Source organism: Anticarsia gemmatalis, chromosome 15 (genome assembly GCF_050436995.1).
Source record: "Anticarsia gemmatalis isolate Benzon Research Colony breed Stoneville strain chromosome 15, ilAntGemm2 primary, whole genome shotgun sequence".
In the NCBI taxonomy this organism is placed as follows: Eukaryota; Metazoa; Arthropoda; class Insecta; order Lepidoptera; family Erebidae; genus Anticarsia; species Anticarsia gemmatalis.
In genome coordinates this window covers 11,368,127-11,390,769 of record NC_134759.1, presented here as the reverse complement: position 1 = coordinate 11,390,769, position 22,643 = coordinate 11,368,127, and the positions used below count along the sequence as shown (strand labels likewise).

The 22,643-nt window shown below is 34.7% G+C and overlaps 1 protein-coding gene across 1 annotated transcript; it reads right to left on the bottom strand.

The window, feature by feature from the left end:
* Positions 1-277: 277 nt before the first annotated feature.
* On the bottom strand, positions 278-22,534 carry LOC142978761 (myotubularin-related protein 10-B). The gene is made up of 12 exons (XM_076123318.1): positions 22,109-22,534; positions 21,768-21,822; positions 17,637-17,773; positions 14,928-15,086; positions 12,863-13,318; positions 11,720-11,887; positions 10,302-10,431; positions 9,442-9,577; positions 8,806-9,046; positions 8,320-8,440; positions 7,145-7,320; positions 278-6,442 (listed from the first exon to the last, which is right to left on the bottom strand). The coding sequence occupies exons 1-12, from the start codon at positions 22,163-22,165 to the stop codon at positions 6,212-6,214; spliced, it is 2,067 nt and encodes a 688-aa protein (XP_075979433.1). The 5' UTR covers positions 22,166-22,534; the 3' UTR covers positions 278-6,211.
* Positions 22,535-22,643: the final 109 nt, after the last annotated feature.

The window sequence follows — 22,643 nt, the reverse complement described above, 5'->3', positions numbered from 1 at the left end:
ATCGCACGTATACGCTCATTTACGTATATCCAAATATTTATATAGCAATGTAAGTCGGTCATTATTATGTTGTTGACTGCAGCTCTTTGTATACAAGAGATAATACGAAGAGATTAGCTACAAGATCCTTCAATACTCAACGATTTTATTCTCAAGAGACAACCGCTATACAAATCAAGTTGCGGGATAAATGACCGCAACGCACCTCGTGTACGAACTTCAATCACGAAATAAATTCAAAACTAAAGGGATAAACATTAAAAATAAAACAAGTTGATTTCGTAACTCCTTTATTCCTCACATTTGAACATTTCGTGTATAACCTTGTCAGGTACACTAACACAATTTGGTACGAATCATTTACACGGCACTGGGCTACACCCTACAAGATACAGTCGAATTCACATGCACTGAGAAATGGCACTCATTTTCGGCGATAGAATGGAACTAGCACTACTATTTATAATGTATGTGTAAATATGGGTTTCATGTACATTAATTCGGAAATATAGTTAAATTTTAAGATTGGCTTAGGTCTACTGTGCTTAGTTGATACAGTCAGCAATAACGATTACTAAATATATATTGATTTGTATTTAGTATTCTTTATTGCTAACTGGCTTTATTGCCACCTTCTGAGCTAAAGACACTGTTGCGCTGGCTTCATTGGCTCATTGAAAATCAAGAATCAGTGCCATTCGGACACATGATTGTACAATTAATACACGAACTTTTCGACACGACTTCCTATTACCTAGATGTAGACAAAACTTTTCCTCGTCAAAAATATTTTTTTCTTTACACAATATTCCTAAGCCATAATATATTATTTTTATATGTGACTGTAACCTCTACATTACCCTCGGGCCGTGCACCGATGACAGCGAAACTAAACATAAGCATAGTCCGTATTAGTACGATAACAGTTCGTAAACTTATAAATTACATAAATATTTGCTTCTAATATAAAGTTATTACTTACAGCAGACTATAACACAACAATACTGCGCGTTGTTTCTATATAACTTAGAAATTAGAAACATATTGGCGTTCTTAAATTGTTGAAATTGTTATAATTAAAAATCATTTTCTTGGATTTTCGTGTACATAATATACCATACTTTTTTACCATATGATTAACCATACATGGTTTCGTGTAGTAAAAAATACTATACAAATAAGTGATAAAGTTTAGCCGCCTGCCATTAACTAGATACCCTATAGCTAGACCTAAAATGTTGGAAGAAAATAACAATCACAATATTTGTAAACCACCTTTCATGCGTCAATCAACCGTTTGGACATATAGGTGTTTAGATTCAAGTTAAAAACGCAAATATGATCCTTTACACTAAAAACGCGCAGTTTCTATACTTTAATAAGGTAACAAGAACAGTTAAGACATTGACGACTTCCATAGAAAACTGCATAAATACAAACATATTCATTTATAATAAAGAAAATGAACACAAATATACATTTCTGAAGGAAGTACCGTCTTAGTGATGTGATGTTTGTAAAATTGATCAGTTACTATTAGTAATATTACATGATCATGTTTTGTCCTAAGAATTTTATAATAATTTATAGACAACGGGTCTTAACACACCTCAGAAACTTCATACACCCTTATTCTTCTTTATTCATAATTCTATCGTATTTAAGGCGTAAATAATCATTCATAACTTTTAAACTCTCGCGTTGCATGTTTAATGTATAATAGAATACGGGAATTAACGCGAACACTCGCCGTGGTCCCAGGCTGACTGACAGTCAGCAACCTGCAACCTGCGCCGAAACGTTAGGCATTTTAAGGTAAAATGCGTGTTCGCGTTAATTCCCTTATTCTATTATACAGTAAATAATCATTCATTACAATCCCTATAGCGTTTTTCTAAATAAATACACACATACTTATAATAAGTAAAATTCTTTCCTCCCATACGGGGAAGGGAGAGACCGGAGAACGCCACTTGGTACGATCCTTACAAACTTCCTTTGCTTCATTCACATCCATACATAGATAATGTTTCAGTAAAACATAGCCTGTCTCTGTTTGATTTAAGTAGCGAGAAAGAGAAACACTTATGGTCATCATATTTTAATAGTTACTATGAAGTTGTAGTTAAGGTCCGTTGTCTATAAAACAAAATGTGTAAAAGTCGCGAAAGTAAAAACATTAGTTTGCGTGCAATAACAAGTCACTGTGTATTAATGATACTATGCCAATAATTCGTCGATTATTTAAAACTTTTATATTCTATACATAATTATATCAAGGCAATAAGTATTTTAATAGCTCATACAACGAGACTTGAAAATAAAAACATCCAATTTCTGTTACTTTTGAACTGAAAATGTGAAGAAATGACTGAATTTCGATATATGCAGAAATTCATTCCAAAAATATGTTTGTTTTTTATTCAAGTCTCGCTATGATGTCTATTTCGTATAAATCCTTAGCACAACAATATCAAATGTGTTAAAGACTTGTACTAAAAATAATACATTGTATTCAACGGTCTACGATTAGTAACATTATGTTCAATGGACAACAAAGCAATAATAACGATCAGTTCGATAAAATACAGGGGCGGGAAAACATTTATAAATAAACAAGTAAGAAATACGAAATATTTTATGTTTTATTCTTCGTGTACGTCTCGTACACGTGTACGTATACGCACATATGTTAAAGTTGCCAGATGGCCGAGATTTCCGGGATTGTCCCGGAATTTCAAGTGATGTCCCGGAATGAAAAAATACCAAGTTTTTTTTTTGGTCCTTTTTCTTCTTAGTGCAGTTTCGGACCGGAGACCAAAATTCCGTTCAAGGCCCCAGAAATGTCAAAGAAATTATCAGTCTGGATCTGGCAACCCTAACATACGTGCAGTCTGAAACTACTCTAATCATGATTATAGACAGAGTAAGACGAAATAATTGACTCCTAGATAGATAGACATAATATCAAAATTTTACATAAGAAAGTCTGATATTTCACTTGCCTTATATCCCCGCCCCATTCACTAAACTACATAGCTGTACGATGATTAAAATAAATTACAATTAAAGGCAAAATAAATATTAAAATAATAACAAAGTACTAAGAAAGCGTTTAGCTGCCATATTTACAACATAATCACTATAAGTTAGATTTGGTTTTGAGTACGTCTAGGGAGTAAGAGTACTTATATAGAACCAATAACATATTGAAATTTTCAACATTTATCATTCAAAGATTGGTTTTTGTAAGCACTCTTAATGGGTTAGCTTGGAGGACCAAGAGGGAAAGATACTTTAATAGTTAATACCTAAAGCAAACATTACTAATCTTAAAATTGAATCTATTCAATAAATAAAATGTTCCTTTTACGGAACGACAACTGGTTTAAACTGAAATATTCTTTCAATATTTTTGTATCAACTACTAGGACATCAGCAACGCGTAAGTATAGATCGGGTATCTTCGGAAATACTCGGGTGAAATCGCTTGTAGAAAGAGTTCGAGTAATGTCTGCTCTAGGTGTTATTGTAATGTAATTAACGTTAATACAGTTTAGTATTGGTAACAAAAGTACTTATGAATATTATTACTATAAGCTCAGTTAGTAAGCGGATTTCGAAAATATTTGGAGCTGATATACACGTGCTATGAAAAACTTTACGACTTTATGAGACGGTTATCTTATGTCCTTTTTGTTTAATGATACATTTTTGGTGTTATGCAGGTTAAGTTTATAATTAATACAGATATTTATTACTCTAGTATTATCACGATCAAATGTACTTTTATATTGTCCGCGGCTCTAGCAAACAAATAATCGTTCTTCTTTATAGCACATGTATGTCAGCCCCTTACAAGTTAGCGTTCGAAAACATTGGAATACTTTTGGAATGGCCCACACTACGTATAAACGCGTAAACGTATACTTCGCACATTATGAATGGTCACACCATAAACTATAGATTATACAAAAATATAACTATTATTCAAATGGAATATACAAATTTTAATCAATTCCTTGTTACAGGGAACTTATAAAAATAAAATATTTTAATATTGAAACTATATACACTTATGTTATATGTACGTCTTAATGTTATGTGAATATATTATGTCTAATTTACCTAATACTCCATGATGGCCGTGGCGGTACGTGGTGGCGTGACTTAGTATTACAGTAAGGACAAACTTAGATAGTCACATGCTATTTAACTTAGTGCTTGAATGTAGCAATAAACCTCTACATTATTTGCTCATATTTTTAGCTTGTTTCGCAGCGGCTTATTGCTGTATTCACCCCCGCTTTCTGAGTACATTTAAACTCATATACAAAAAAAACGCCAAAAAAAACCGGGGGTTAATACCGCAACAAGCCGTTGCGGTAAAAGCTAAAATATATGTAGTGGTTTATTGCTCCACACACAAAAGTGAATGGCGTGTACCTAGTAAATAGAACTTGCACTTACGGTTAGTGCACAGTTTTTTAAATACAGAAGTATAAACCAAATAACCCAGTTAATTTTAATACCATAGTTTTCAATACATATATTTATACAGGGCGTGGTTTAATTAGCATTTTTTTATATGAGTTTAAACGCTATTGAATAGATAAACTACCGTTAAAAGTACCTCAGAAACCGGGGGTTATTCGTTTAGTTTGTCCTAAAGTCACGCCACAGTCAGTACGTAAGCCTTGTTCGTTATAATAACTTGTTCTAGATAAACAGTCGGTTATATTGTTCACTGTTGGTCCCAAATATCAATTAGGAAGACTATATTAAAAACTATCCCTCTTATTCATAAAAATATATGAAGTTATGAAAGGCTTATAAAGTGTTTTGTTTCTTTCACTCCTTAGCGAAATGAAAAAGAGAAAACATATGTAGCTTTTTAACTAATATAGGTTTATAGTGTGTTTATGAATAAGAGGGTAAGTCTCAGTTAACTAAAGTACCGTTTTATAAAACTCAGAGAAGCATCTTGCTAGCTCAGAATTACAAAAATAATAGTTTATCTTCGCTTTTCATAATAACAAGCTCTGAATTTATGAAAATAACAATGCCTAAAATATAATTATGGTCCATTTTTGTGTCGTTGTTTTGCCTTTTTAAATACTTTTCTATATTCAGTCTCTCACAGTCCACTCTAGGACTAAGGCCCCGTTTCCAAACATTTAAGTTAGAAAAAAAATTCTTCAAAATTAAAAGAATACTATGAAGCGACCAAACTATATCTGATAAGTGATAATACACGGGAAATTATGTTTTTGTACCGTTTGCTTGACGTTTCGTCACAGATTTATCTAATTAGTTAATTATACCGAAACGTCAAGTCAATCAGAGTACAAAAACATAATTTCCCGTATATTATCACTTCATGATTCAATTCATGATACTGCATCATGTTATTTATGCATATTTTTAAAGGAATAAACAATAGTTACTTAAAATCATTGTGTGTGTATATTCGGGACCAACATTAAACACTAATTCGTATGTACATTAGAAGCGAAGAATTTCAAACATTTACAAACAGCTACAAACTCTACGTAAAGAGTTAAAATCGCGAACATTTCTACATTACATTAAGAGCTAATCATCGAGTCTTCAACAACACACCTTATCGTCAACGCCATAAGAGTTAAAATCGAATGATAGAACTCGGAATATAAGCTATTCGTTATAACTACACGGGTTAGAATCGTTCGAATATTTATATACTATTAACCGATGTTAATAACTTATCGTCAGAAAAGGATAGCTACTACAGTTAGTTTATTGCAATTTTTGTTTAACGGTCGATGTTGCCGGCGTTAGGTAAAATTTACTATGGAATAATTTTGATAAATTTTTAAAATGTCATCGTTATTCGTCAAATGACGTTAGTTGACTATAAAAAAATTGGAAACAAAGTAAAAAAGTAAATAAAAATTTACTGTTTTATTATAATGCCATAGCCCGTTAATAAATAGAGCCTATTTATATTATTAAACTGCCGATATTGTAGTAAAAAAGTAAATACAATTTTACTGTTTTATTATAATTCCGGCAGGTACAATCGCTAAACAAAATTGAGTCATATCCTAAAATCATAAAGTTAATAATCAAATAACAGACCAGAAATCTGTAGTATTATTCTTCACTGTCGATAAGTCATTGACATTACAACGCGAAACTATACCTTAAGAGTGCAGGATTAAAGTAGATATTAGTCGGGCGCGTTGAGCAGCGACTGCGACTCGAGCAGCTGGCTGGCGTCGATGATGCTGAGCTGCATGTCGCCCAGCGCCGCCAGCGCCGCGCCGCCCGGCCCCGCGCGCCCCGCGCTGAACGGGAAGAAGCGCGGCACCGAGCGCCGGGACACCGCCGGGTCTGAGTCGTGAGAGTGGCGCCGGGACAGGATCGACAGGGACGTTAGCTTTTCGTTTATTTGTTGGATCTGTGAATGGAATATTGTATTATATTTCAAGTAGAAAAGACTCGTGAAGAAATAGGTAACAACGTAGATACAACCGAATCTCAGGTATAACTGGTAAAAGTAGCGTCTTCGCAAACACAAACGTCCCATACTTTACCTAAAATTACATGCATATTTAACCAAATCTCAAGAATAAACTGATAAAAGTCCATTAACGACCCTTCGGACTCAAAGTTACCGCACCTTATCTTATCCCAACTGCACCACAAAAGGGAATAACCAAGTGGTTAACTAAAGTGACTGAAAAATAACGGATTCGTATCCTACTTATTGAATTATTATAACTGGATAAGTTTAAATAGTGTCGTGATGACGCTAGTAAAAAAAAATATTACATAAACCCGTTGCTACGACTCGATTTAGATACAATTTGTATGTTTAAAATACTCATTTTTTACTTTTTACGGGTTACGAACACATATAAAAAGATGAAGTGTTCTATAGATGTATTAAGCGTCGGGGAATTACGACCAGCCCCCCAAATACTAATAATTTTCGCAAGAATTGGTTTTAATTTATACTAATATTATAAAGCTGAAGAGTTTGTTTGTTTGTTTGAACGCGCTAATCTTAGGAAACGGGGAGAATTTTGAGCTATTCTCTTTTATGTGACGCAAGCGAAGTTGCGCGGGTCAGCTAGTGATTGATAAAAGAACACTGTACCTCATTCCTAAGCGCATAGTTATGCACATGGTACTGCACGGCCCCGGCCCCGCTGGCGTCGAGCGGCAGCAGCCAGCGCTCGTAGCACTGCGACCACAGCTCCATGGCCGCCACGTTGCTGCACGCCTCCAGCCGGCTCAGCTCCGGGGTCCACGACGTGTTCACTGGCGTTTGAGCTGATACATACATACAAAAATATATTATCTACTAGCTGATCCGGCAAACGTCGTTTTGCCATAAAAATTAAATAAAAAAACCTTGTCTAGCGGACAAGATTGTGAATCTAAACCATTCTCAGATCCCCTTGAACACACACAAAAAAAAATATCAAAATCGGTCCAGTCGTTTAAGAGAAGTTCAGTGACATACACACTTACAGAAGAATTATATATATCTATACTAATATTATAAAGCTGAAGAGTTTGTTTGTTTGTTTGTTTGTTTGTTTGTTTGTTTGTTTGAACGCGCTAATCTCAGGAACTACGGGTCCGATTCGAAAACTTCTTTCAGTGTTAGATAGCCCATTTATCGAGGAAGGTTATAGGCTATATATCATCACGCTACGACCAATAGGAGCAGAGCAGCAGTAAGAAATGTTACAAAAACGGGGAAAATGTTGACCCATTCTCTCTTATGTGACGCAAGCGAAGTTGCGCGGGTCGGCTAGTTATCTATATTCGGTCACAGGTGTGCTTTTTTACGGATAAAACTTGCGGTTGCCAATTAATATTCGACTAAGCTCAGGAGGTCAGTTGACGATCGCTTTCTCTCTCCTTGAGCGTGCACGTATTAGTTAGTGTACGTACGTCGATGGTTAAGAAAAAGCTTGATACGTTCTACGAATTAGCCTCTTAGTACGTAAGGAAAGTATGTAACACTAGAGGCCGCCCGCGACTTCCTCCGCGTGGAAACCCTTTTAGGGTAAATCCCGATCCCTCGGGAACTCCGGGATAAAAAGTAGCCTATATGTTATTCTGGGTCTTCAGCATATACCAAAATTTCATCGTAATCAGTTCAGTAGTATTTGCGTGAAAGAGTAACAAACATCCATACATACATTCTCACAAACTTTCGCATTTATAATATTAGTAGGATTTTTTTAACAAAACGTACTTTGAGTAGTTATAGGGACGATCCGAAACAAAATAAATAATGTAAACAATATTAGTACTCACATAGTCTCGTAGACTGTGTACCGCTCGGTTTGACTCCAAGAAACAGTGGGTTGTAGAACAACGCCTTGTCTTGTTCTGAGAACTGCTCGCCCCAGTCCCACACCGGCCTCTGTACGAAGTTCTATAATTAAAAACAAACAGTTATATTATTGTTTATTTCATTTTTAGCAAAATTACAAGTAATTGTGTGGTGAAGGTTAATATTTATGTTTGCAATAATAATTCCAAATATCTTAGTAATATTACTGGGAATAATGCCGTAAGCAGTGATTTTGTAATAATAACATTTGAAGGAACACGTCTTTCAAAATTATACAGCATATTTAAGACTGTTTAAGTTCACGTCGATTTCTAAACACAATTACCTACTCTTTACAGGTCTAACTACAATAATTTGCTTCAGTCGTTCATAAACATGTCAAAATTATTTGTCTAATACCTATCTTTAAAAAATGAAAAAACTTTATACTTCAATTGTCGACTTACCTTAGCCACAGCAAGCTCCCTATCCCTCGCACAGTTGAACAGGAAGGTGTCAAAGATATGATTATGTGCGCAGTCCCACAGAGTAGTGAGGTAGGTCTCGGTGAACTGGAAGTGTGCCGGGAACTGCTGCAGCAGCTGCCACACACAGTCCAGGTACAGCAGGAACACGGGCGCCGTCTGCGCTGCCGTCGCGTCTTTAGCTGTCGTGTCTTTGGGGTTGCCGGGCCGGGGGAGACCGAACCTGTCGAGTTTGAAAAGATTTTATAAATGGTGGAAGAATATATTAATACCTTTTTACGGGAGACGGTTTTTGAGGGAGGGGGTCCTTGAGTCCATCATGCTGGCAAAGTGCGGGTTCGGAAATTTGTATGCAAGAAGAAAAATACTAGTAAAAAAGAATTACGAATGCAGCATGTCTTTGAAATGAAGAGCTATTGCTATTGAGTAGATAAAAACAAATCTCAATTATAACCAAACTTTTTCTAGTAACAAAAAAATAAATTAAAAATTCACTAGGGCCACATGACCACTTAGGAGGTCGTTTACTGGTAGCTACTTCTATACGAGCTCATTGTAACGAGAGGATTATCGTACACTTGAAGTACCAGGATAACATAAATGCAAAGCAGTACTCACCTATCACAGAAGGGATGTCCGAGCGCGACCCACTCTTTCTGTATGAGTGACTGGAAGCCCGAGATGGTTCTAAAGTGCGAGTCTACTAATAACTGTGTGAGACATGACACTATCGCGCAGTAATCTACGCCGTCACCTGAAAATATCATGAAAAAAGAAATTGTAGATTGTATCCCCCAAAAAAACATTTTCATGTAAAGTTTACCAAGACGAGCCCATATCGCTCGCACTGTCAAAAAGTAATCAGATCTCATGAATAGCCAAGTTTCTAGGCCTACATGCCCAACCCTAATAAGCCCTAATTTTAAGCTTCGGCTTGGGGCACTCCTGTGACCCCAGATAATTGGTAATCTTTATTTTTTTTATCTATTTGTGTCGAATGTTTAGTAGTAGTCAACGGTTTGAGCTAACTGTAGTTAGAGCAGGATTTTTGATATCTTACCAATATCGGTACTTTATTGGAACTGACAATTTTTTAGATTACAACTGTTATACTGTAGCGCTACCATGAGTTGGTAACTATAGTCTCCCGGAGACACTGTAGTTCTCGTAAAACTCGAACAGCGCCTCTAGCGGATAGTTAAGGTACCAAAATTGCTACCATGGGTCGCCATATTTAATAACGTGTAGTTAAATTAAACAACAGTGAATGTAGATTGGCTTTGTCGTTCATTCTTTCCCTATTTGAGCCCACTGTTGTAGTTGCGTTCTCACGTTAACTACTCTAGTTTTTAACTACGCCAACTCATGGTAGGGCTACTGATCATAAAGTCAATTAGAAATTAAGTTTATTGTTACTAGTTATTAAGCTTCACTCAACTACCAGATTTTTTTCTTAATCAATAGTTTTGTTACAATACCTTCTTGTAATACAACAGTGACGTTATTGGAGAGATGCTGCGCCGCGTCGTCAGCGAACGCGATACAGTTGGCGACGTGCCTCAGCCATCTACTCGAGTCCAGTATGGAGTAGTACTGGGAGTCTTGTACCTAGAGGATGACAATATAAGGAGAATGTAGTTATAATAAAATAACTATTAAAAAACTAATAAAGTTATCTTAGGTTTGTACAGTGTTTTGTTTCTTTCACTAATTGACAAAAAAGAAGATAAAAAAAGAAGAAAGAAAGATTTTTAAGAACACATCAAAGTGGTATTTTTAATATATGGTATTTCCCCGTTTCCAGGAAATATTTACGCGTAAGTGATATAAAAAAAAATAAGAAGTAAAGAATGTGAGTTAATCAGTACACCAATTAATTGCTTGATAAAGATTTTAAATTTATTCAGCTACAAGACCTCATGGAGAAAAATATACACAAAATGTACTATGTTTATGTCTATTTATGAACGTTTAGGATACACTTTTTTGCACATTGCACAAAATTTTATTGCGTACCTACTATTATAAATTACCTATGTAATTAGAAACTACTTAGATTCAAACAACAGAATATTGAAACAAGTGCTCTATAGTTCAAAATATTATTTCACAATAAGCCGGTTCTTTAACTAAAAACCAAACGGATATACTCAATTACATTCATAATAGAACCCACAGTAATTAATGAATAGGGAAACAGATTTTCTTATCGTTAACCGCAAACTGGTACACAGACGCCATTCATTCACCTTGTGGATATTCTACGAAATTGTATGTTTACATTGGTGTGAAGAATTACTATAGATAAGGGTTATTCAGAATTTAGTAGTAAATATTGCTACGTTTTTTTAATGATATTGGGTGAAGGACGTATTTTGTTGTTATGTTAGGGTTTTTATTATTGGTTATAACTATTTGTGCAATGGCTATTAACAGTTTTAAACTCTCGCGACTTGTAAACATAATATTTTAATGAAACGGGTCTTAAAAGCGATGAAAAATTATTGTCTTGTTCATTTACCCGCCGTTTCGATCAAGTTTCATCGATTGTGGCCCACATGATTTAATTTTTTAAATGACAATGACTATTATTTAATTTTGACGACTTGTCAAATGTTCTTACTATTTCCAGAGGTTTTTATGGTTAGGTACTCTATTTTGATATTTTGTACAGGACCTTTGTACAAAGGACAATTTGTATCATATTTAATGGCCTAAGAAGTTATTTTAGGAAATTATATTTTATTTTCTTAATTTTTTACCGAATTGGGACTTAACAACTACTATGAACGTTTAATGAAAGAGATTACCAAGGTTTACTTTAGATTGCTTATTGGGAGCAAGCAGAAAGGGTGCAAAAGAGATGCAATTATAAAAATGTTTCAAAGAACCTTACCCAAAATCCTCCCAGCGTGGTTGGTGTACACAAATCCGCTAACTTCTTAAACGACGTTTGTAACGCAGCAAGGGGCGGCAGTATTCCCGGCCCACCTGTGTTTGTATACGTGTTGCCACACAAATAGATCACGTGAGGAGGTGTTAGCTTCGGGTGTGAGCGACGAACCTGCGAAAATAGACGTTATATTAATGGAAAATAGGCTGACTTTTCTATACTGTACTTGTTGGTTACTACAAAGAACTCTTGTAGGAGTATGAGCTCCTGGTATTTGCACGGTGATAATATAAAGGTGTTACAATGTTTCCTTTAATTATTGTTGTCAATAACAAAATGCAATAAACTGCAGGAACATGTCAATGCAAATCTATTCTTCAAAATTGTGCAATAAAATTCAACTATCAGTAAGTCTACATTGTTTTGCGCGGGAGTCGTATGGCTTACATTTGACATTACACAAAACGTATTATCGAAGCACATTCGAAATTTACAATGCAAATGAATGATAATTTCAAATTTATTACTGCAACTAAAACAATGACTCATAAATCGTAGGGCAAGTATTACAAACTCTTGTTGTAATATACTCTCCTGGTAGGCAAGCCCTTTAAATGTGGAAGTTACATAATAAAAATATTAAATAGAACTTTATTTATAGTGGAATAAGAATCATTTTAAAATGTTTTGATTTGTTCACTTTAATATCTGTATTACGTAAATAAATAATGAATTTATTGGTCTATTAAAGTTCGATAACTGAACAAACTCTAGGGGAATTACTATTTGTTTACATGAACAAGATGTTTGAAAGTTCAATGACATTTTGACAACAATTATCTTGACCTACAAGCGTTTGTTGTCACATGACGTCGAACCTGTGATGCATTTGTTATTGACGTTGCAGTACAATACTGCATTTTCCTTTGGAAGATAATCCATTGTTTTTGTCAGTTTATTTATAAAACGGGTGTCATACCGGAAGAGGTGAAAAAAACATCATTCAGGCTCATTTACTAGGGAACTAGTATTATTATCAACCTTTCTTTGGGAAATAATAGAGAACCCCATACATAAGAATCAGGAAAAAAAATTACTTAGCTCGATCCTACACTCAAAATAATATAGATAAAATAATTTACGTACCTGTTCTAACAACACACTTTCAGCTGTCGACGAATGTTCAGTTTGCAGCAGCTCACCACTCCTCAACAAAGCCGCGCCTTCAGGCCTTCCCCACACCCATATAGGTACTCTACCTGACCTAAAATGCCTCGCTGACTCCATTAAATTATAGTCTAACACAGAACTGGGCACTATGAGAGTCTCTCCAGCCGTCAGCATAAAAGCATCTGAGGTTCCATTTATACAAGTAATTCTCCAATGAGGGCATTCACATCGTTCTAGTTCTCTCTTCCAGTCAGCTGTTCGTTGAAACATGTTCATGTCTGAAGGTAGTGTTGGATAGTAAGGCTCTCGATACTCGAAGGCGAAGAGTAAGTCGTGACGTTTTGGAAAAGCGTGGTGCATTAACGCTAGGGCGATCTTTCGTCCGTTGTCGATTGGCGAGTTCGCGAAGCTGAATGTTAGGACTTTCATGTTCTGGAAATAAGAATTTAGTGTTAGAATGCGAAATGGGATATCGGTATCTGTAATCATAGTATGGTCAATGTGTTTATCACGACTGTTATCATTTCTTGTGTGCACGCTTCTACTGATAACTTAATAAAATTTATAAGAGAGAGTTACCTTTTAACTCTCTCTCTCTCTGTTCATTGCTCCTACACGCCTGTGCGTCTGAACCCATTTACACCAATTAGGATGAGGGATTTTATCTTGAAGAAGGATGCTGGCTATTCCATATAATCTATGCTGCTACGAGTAATTTATTACTACAATAATATGTATTAGAATTTCGCTGTACCTAGTTTGAAATAAGGAAAATCATGTGTTATATTTTTCGAATCCTCGTATCCTATAGCAATTGTATATATATATCTCTATAACCATAGTAATAATTATCATGTAACAGTATGACCAATGCATGTGACACACATAGACAAGTCGCACGCGCTAACAGCGCTAATCTGATTAGATAACTGACCGAAACAGATTCACGTACAAGTACATCTGCAGGAATGTACGTATGTGTAAACAACATGTGTTTTTATACTCAAGCTTTTTATACGGAATGTAATACACAATCCTTACTAATAATAAATAGGAGAGAGTTTATGTATGTTATGTTTTTAACCCCAAAATAGCTGAATCAATTTTGATGAAATCTTATTGAGTGATACATGTTTTACCGGGGACAGAGACATGGTAACTCGGTCGGTTTGTAACGCTTTGACGTAGAAACGACTCAATTGAAAATTAGTGTAATTAAATATAATGCAGGAAAAGGGCAGGGTGATTTTCTTTTTTAAAATTGTCCTCACGGACAAAATCCTTACGAACAATTACGACGATCATTAATATTAATTTATATGATATAGATTCCGAAGGTACGAAAACAGACGCAATATATTTTTTTCTATACATTATTGGAAAGAGGTTAATATAACCTCTTTCCAATAAACAATATACTTTAGACTACAGTTTTCTAATCTAAAAGGTAAATCGTAAAAACATGACCAACTTGATAACATTGAGTTCAAAAACATATTGCAAAATTACACCTATAGGGAAGGAAAAGGAAAATAATTTCTTCCAACATTTTACCCAATTACTGTATGTTGGAATATTTTACCAATTTACTAAATATTTGCCGATACAGTTATATATTTTTGACCCAATTTCGTGTAGGTACATTGATAAGAACATTTTGTTGACATAGAAAAAATATTAAAGTTACATGATTTAACATTTTATCAAAAAATAATTATTTAGAGTTATTGTTTTTTAATTAAAAAGTCTTATCTTGAGAAGAAAGAAATTGTAACGAACCCTGATTTTACATGCTGTTCAGAATTCAAAGATAAATATTTTACTAAAATGACTAAGCTCTTATACTTATATTTCACAAAAAAATATGTAATTTTTCACGATACAATTCTCGCTTGCAATCTCCATTAATAGAATAAAGATTTTAGACCACATCTCTGACTCTAAACTTTCCTATAAGGTCCATTAGTAGGGAATAGTGTGGTAGTTTATAATTTCCCCATATACTTACATGTAAAAGATAGTACATAGATGCTGTACCCACCTTACATATAACCTGAAGTCCTTTCACCTTGCCGGGCACTTCGCCATACGGCATGAGTCGTCTCCGGCGCACTGGCCCGCCATCAGTCAGCCACACCGCGCCCACTCCTGTGAGAGGCACGTCGAACGCACCAAGCAGAAAGTTCCGTTGGCAGTACTCCTAGATAGAGAAAATCATTATTGTTTGTTTGTTTGTCGTATGGTTAGTGGTCAACCTAGTGTCAAAGTTGTTCAAGCCGCCCGAGAGGCCTTTGGCGTGGCTTAACGATTATTATCTTAGTAGACAACAACCGGGACCGACTTTTAACGTGCCCTCCGAAGCACGGAGACGCCCAGTTCAAATACCACTGTGCGGTCACCCATCTATAGAATGACCGCGCCAATGGTTGCTTAACCCACAGATCGTTGACCGGTGAGCGCAACCGGCTATGGGCGCTCAATCAAATCATTATAATATTAGTAAAGAGCCTTTTAGAAGCAGTGACAAATTTAAGATGTTATTCTAATGTGAGTTTTTAACTGAACTAAGGGTGTTGCATGATGCTTTCGGTTTTACGTAAATAATTGCTGCTTCCGTAAGAACGTGTTTTGACTTTTATTTTTTAATTGAACTGTATAATATGTATGTGCTTTGTTTATATTGTATGAGAGTTTATTGACCTCGAAGACATGTTTTTTGTTTATTTTATCTACATCCAGTATTGAAGCCGTCAAAAAGAAGACGCTTATCGCAGGCCACAAAGGTGTACATTTTTTTAATCTATCAGTTTTCATTCTGTAGTTTTATGTATGATATTATAATATTATTCAATCACTATAATGATAAATTAAATTGATATTTTAATATTAGGTATTGAAATTCTAGATATCTGAAAATAATTTTCTGGAAAAATTAATAAACTATTGTTGTTATAAGTACATAAACGAATGGCTATTTACACAGGATAAATATTCCATCATCGTATTTACAGAGGCACGGGGAATAATAGCACAGTTCTTTACAAACCGCGGTTATTGTTGTAAGGGAGTGAATTGACAATGGCGCGCTACTGGCAACCAGGTCCAATGCTCCATGCCTTTTCTATAGTAATCTACCTACGGCTATACTTTCAGTATACCGCTTTATAAAACACTAGCTGACCCCCGCAACTTCGCTTACCTCACAAAAGAGAGAATATGTCATAATAAATTGTCCCTGTTTTTGTAACATTTTAAATACTCTGCTCCTATTAGTCGTAGCGTAATGTTATATAGCCCATAGCTTTCCTCAATTATATCCAACACTAAAATAATTTTTCATCTTGTACATGAAAGAATCTCTTCATTTTCTATTTCTCTCGACCACCAGAAAGAGTTATTGTAGCTTTAAATCATGGGTATGGTAGTTTTAAATATCAATTTCCAAATGAATAAACAATATGAGACAAAAGCAGCCTTTTCGTGGAATTATCCTCAATATGACGTAGATCTGATTCCGGAAAAGAGTTCGACCATTGGTAAGGTGTTTCTCTCTTAATCAAATATCAATTTACAAAATTATCAAAATGTAAAACATTTTGAAATCTTCATTTATTGTGGGAATACAATTTAGGTGTTTTACTAAAACACTGTACATAACATTGCAGCTGATCATAATATATTGTAGATAGGCACATGACACATAATACATCAACATTTATATGCTATATACCTCTGATAAAACTGAGAGTTATCCCTATCGCGTGAGCGGCTTAAATCACATCGCAGTCACCATACATAAAATACTACGCAGTTTTCCTTTTATATACAGGAGAAAAACTGTTCGTATGTTCGAACAGTTTTTCTCCTGTATATTACTATACTGACTTGTTAACATCTTTTCGAGTTATATGAAGCTGTTAAGATTGCTTGTAACTTTTGAGTTAATAACTCAAAACCTGCTGGCCGGATTTACAAAAGTAATGGGATCGTATCGGCTACTGGAATATTGATAAAATGTCGCATAATTTAACTAAGAATTTGATACGAGCAAAGCTGGGCGAGTCAGCTACTCCTTGGAATGTATGTTGATAGTAAAAGTGACAAATAACGTCTGCCGCTAAATTTCACAACGGTTTTCCAGCCACATCAAATAATCAAATAATAAAAAATAATTCACAAAAACGATATAATAAAAACTTATAATAATGAATCAAAACTATGAATGATTCATATTATCAATATCGGTGTCAAATCGCTAGAGTGGAATCATAACATGTGTTCAAACATTTGTGTTTAAACGTTTTAGTACTGATAACTGTTGAATTAACGATTTTTTTTGGTTAAATATCTGATGGGTGTTGAAAAAGGAGACTTCAAGATTTCTTAAAGACTTTTTCATTAGCCTGATGAACTATCTTTTGCTAAAGAATGTGTATAAACATGTTAAGCACTAGTATTACCTAAGGTCTGCTCTTAAAAATATGGCCTTATTATATTCAAAAGTCACCTCCCCTCGTCAGGTAAGGGTTGCTACACATGTTACATTTATTTCTGGTTCGGCTCGTTCGGTTCGGCAATATTTATCGAACACCAAAACCGATTCGACTCACTTGTTCGGCTAGTGTCGATCGGGTTAATCATTAATCTAAACGTATTCTGTTTTACTACACCGATTAATACCGAAGCGAATATGTGTATAGCAAGTCTAACAGGGAAATGTCCTAAAAAGTGTCAACATAATACTACTTACATCATTGCTAGAGTTCTCCAAGGGTACGAAGGACAGTTTGTAGTTGGTGATGAAGAGGGAGCCGAAGCGGCCGCGGTCCCACTCACTGAGCGGTGTGAGCATCACCACGCTGTGGGCCGCGCCGGTGACCAGCTCGCCTGGGGAAACACATTATACGTTTGAAAAACTAAACCTTTCATGCCTAAATTTGTTTAATACATTTCTTAAGAGCATGCTAAGTCCATAATCCGCACTTTGCAAACGTGATGGACTTAAGGTCTAACCCATTCCTCGTTCGGAAGACTCTTGCCCAGAAGGCGGACTGTAATGGGTTAAAAAAGAACATCACTGCTAGCCTCGGTATGGACATTGTGTTACTTTGCTCACACAGCTACGTGAGGGCCAAAATCACGTGCCCGCTCTACACCTGGGACATTTCTTTAAAAAATTGGCAATGCCATGAACACCAATGTCAATTAGATTGGAGTCGAAGTAGTCGCTATGGCCGAAATATGTCGGAAAGCATCATCATCTACCTGAACATTATTTTCATTATAGTATAAGTTTCCCATAAGTGAAACTGGCTTATACATCACGTATCTACCAAAATTAACTTATTTAGTCTAAGGCATAATCCACGTCATTAACAGCGACCGCAAGTGTCCTTCGAAGTTACTGAGGCAGACAGTTTTTTAGGTCGTTGTTACGTATTTTTTAACAAAAAAATCCGCCATGAAAGTGTGAGTCAGAAGGATTTTTTCTGACGATGATAGCAGTACAGTGTTTGTTGTTACGTACTTCACGCGTCATCTCGAGAATTATTTGTGAGATGACGTTATGTGCACGTTTTTTGTGGTTTTCTGTCGAATTCTGATCGCCTGGTATCTTCCTTGAAAACGCTTATTTTGAACACCACGGTCAGGCTTCACGGAATTTATAAATAACTTATATTCATCAAGTAAAAATAAAATCATATTAACTGCATCGTCGGCCACGTAACGTAAACAAGACGAATGTAGGGGTGGCGATTTACGTAGTTGCTTTTTGGAAAATACGAGAAATTTTAAGAAAGTTTGTCTTCCAGTTTGTACGTTATTGGCCCAACTTTCAATAAATTTACCTACGTAAATATAAAATCTGTTTTCCATAAAGTATCGCCTTGCTGTGAGATCAGTCAGCAGTATATTTTTTAACATAAAAAAGTTTTATCAACAAAAACGGCAATGACCTACACAGACAACAAATGAGTCACTTTGAATGTATTTAAATACTTATATTGTTACGTAAATCACGCTCTGATTAACAGTGTTAGTGATCTCTTACATTTCAATTATCAATAATTTAGAAAACTTCAAACATTAATGTAAACATAGGCAGAAACGCGAATATTTATCAGTTCCGAAGATTTACTAATTTTACGCGAACTTTAAACGAAGTTCAATTATTATTATAGTTCTATGTCATCAATAAATAATAGTTTAAAAATAATCTGCAATGAGATAGTTGTATCTGAAAGAATATCTAATCTTTATAAGGGGAATCCCTCGTAAGCTGAAAAACTAGCCTTGAAAATTCGGAAGACGAAATTACCTTTTCACTATGGAAGTTATAAAAATGACAGGTATAATTTTTTGATTTGTTTTATCTTAATTTGGCTATTTCAATTAATTCATTGCGATGTTCCTGTATATGCAAAGTATTAATTATAACGGAATTTCGAACTAACGTTAAGATTCTGTCGTCCACATTAAAATGCCATTTGGATAAGGATACTACGACAAAACAGGTTATTTAGTTTATTCGTAGCTGATAAACTATCGAAAAATATTTATCAATGATCTATAAACAGGGACCGTTATAGTGTCATTGCACCCCGAAAGATTGATAAATAATGTCATAGGAATTTATTCAGTTATGTGCGAAACTAATTTAAAGAATCAAATATTAAGAGGCAAATATAGCCATACTTGAGCTATTTATGTGATGTCAGAACAATGATGCATCGATGAAGCGACCGCTAAAAATAAAAAATAAGTACAGAGATTTAAGCTAAGATAAAACGAGTACTAGGATAACAGAAACACAAAGAAGATTCGCACTAAACTTAACAGATCATCCGAATTAACACGATCAGTCTTGTAAATCCTTTCAGCTTGTGATACCAGGCTAGCATAAAAGAGAAGGAGTTCAGAAATTTTCGTGCAATGTTATATTCTACGGCCTAATACAATTGAAGTTTCTATCGGCCTTCGCAGTCAGCGATCTGGACCACACTTTTTACCGCGATTTGTATAAGGAAATAAGAATTTGCGCAATACGCGGTGACCGTGAATCTTGCCTTTGACTCATGCAGTTGAATATATTATTTGAAGTAGTTGTGTATGTTTGAACTGTTTACTTTTCTTTCATATTATATTGGTCTACCTATAGCTTGCCTTCAAGGAATTTCTTTTGAGTCAGGGGAAAGACCTTGAAGGGGATAAACATCTACGTACGCTAAAAAGTGTATTGGGTCGGGAAAGTAGTGGTTTATCCACGAGAATCATATGATGACTGTGCGCGTAGAGATTTAATTTACGTTTTCGAAGGGGAAATTCTACGATTAATAAATTGGAATATCCAATTCACGCATGAAGATGATTAACAAAGGTTATAACAACACATTGGAAAAAAGAAAAAGAAAGACAGATATTGTTGCAGTGACAAGTTTTGCAGCGAAAAATGGACCTTACAATTGGATTGAATTTAATACCAAGTATTACCAAGTGCTCTTACTCTTACTCTTGTCATATAATAATAAGTTACTTACAGTTACAAGAATTAAAGTCAAATTCACGGTTATTTTTTAAACATAATTTTATTATGAAACGAAAGTCCTTGGCCATATCGATCGAATTGATCGAAACAGATGTCGTAATAGATAGTATTGCTGGTACATTATTTTTCGAACAAGAATCTGACGTGACTCATATCATAAACAATTAAATACTCCAACAATAATAAAAATAACCGATAAACGCGCAACAAGGTCACTGATACGATAATTAATACTAGGGCAGCATACTACATGAGAAAATATTGCAATACTCTCGACATAGCACCTACCTTTCTTTAGAACACCCATCTAGTGACACAATACACCATCAACTGGAGTATAGGACACCATTTCCTACTACCATAGAACTCAAGTTACCAGGTATTCATAAATGGCGATACAGTTACGCGTCCGTAACGCATACGTAATGATTATTATTGTAATTTGCATCAGACAACTATGTTGGGTGAAGTAAAAATGTAGGGGCTTGAAGTTTTATTGTTTTACCCTTGGAAAGTGTGTAATTAAGATTGAAATTGTAATGTTACTGACCTCTTGTGCATTGTGGAATACTTGATTACGATAATTTGCACATACTTAAGATGCTCATGAAACTTCTTGTTATGATACATTTCATTTTTAATGGTAGACAAGTATGTATTATGATAATAAAATTATTCAAAGTGCCTAATGAATTTTGTATCGTTTCTTATTAGTCCACTGTTCTAAGACAGGGAAACATTTTATTGACACCCGTACTTGATAGAAACACTGAGAACCTTAAATAATATGGTCTATCACAATCAAAGTAAGACAATTTTTTTTAAATTATAGATTACCTGTTTTCTGGACTCAAGACCTAACCTCCTCCCTTATTTGGGTTGGGATGGGGTAGGAATGATTTAGAAAAGGTTTTTCAAAAATGTCATATACATAATGATTGACAATAGTTTAGTGTTAAGAGCATTATTATAATATATTTTTAAGGAATGTTATTTGATCCTCTTATATTTTTAAGGAAATAATTATGCCCTATCTCCGGGCATAATTATTATTATTTAAAATATATTTTAACCCTTTTTTACCTTCTCTAGTCACAATTTATTGATAAAGTGACACCGATATAAATGGAGTCCACCATGGAAAGTATATGTATAGGCCAGTAGGCACATTACCAAACGCCAAGCAGTTAAGTAATTTCATAACAAGCCTCAAATTTAAAATTATGAATAGAGGGTGCAAATGCTACTGATCTTTATCTAAATAAATAATAATAATAATACTTGTGTTACTTCAATGCATAATATTAATGTGTGTTCATTTTAACTTAAACTTACCATTTAGTAATTTAGGCTTTACTTCTTGCAGTGAACCATTTTTTTCTCCATTTCCCTGTAACAATTCAAATATGATTTAGTTCAGTTCTTGTTTATTTACATAACAACTGTCTGTGACATAAAAAACGAATAGATACACAGACCATGGAGTTTAATGGTAAATGTTTTGTAAGGGAACTTATGATCAAATAATGTCTATATACCAATGAGAATACATAATGTACAATTAGACAACTTTCTAACCTCCACTGTAAATAACAACACAGCAAAAATCTTAACCAACTTATCTAGCGATTTATCTTTACAATTATTCTTTAAAGGTATAGATAACAAATTCTTACCAGAGGAGATACGTTGATGTAGCTCTTGAAGTTTTGAACCAACTTTTTCTCATTCATTGTAATCAAATAATACCACCACTGCGTTGACCCACTTTGATCGATTATAGCGTTGTTTCTTCAAAAAATGATCAATAGAACCCTATTTTAGGTTGAACGGAAGATGATAATTGATTAAAATAACAGTTATCCACATGATTCTACTTATTTTACATATTTTTGATAACAATCATTTGCGCAAACACTGTACTATCTGGATCCGAATTATTCACCAACACAGCGATGGTTGTAACTTTTAACGGTGAGCACTAATAAACTAAACATTACTGATATTGTAAATACCACAAGAAACTATGAAAAACATTAAAAAGATATTATTTTATAATTTAAAAATATAAAAATGATCCACAGCAACACGCAAACCATCAACCACCATCAACGACAGTTTTAGATCAGTGTTGTCAGATTTATTAAATTAAGGATACAAACGTCAACACATATCATCATATTTTTTTAGGTGGGTAGCACTAACTTATTG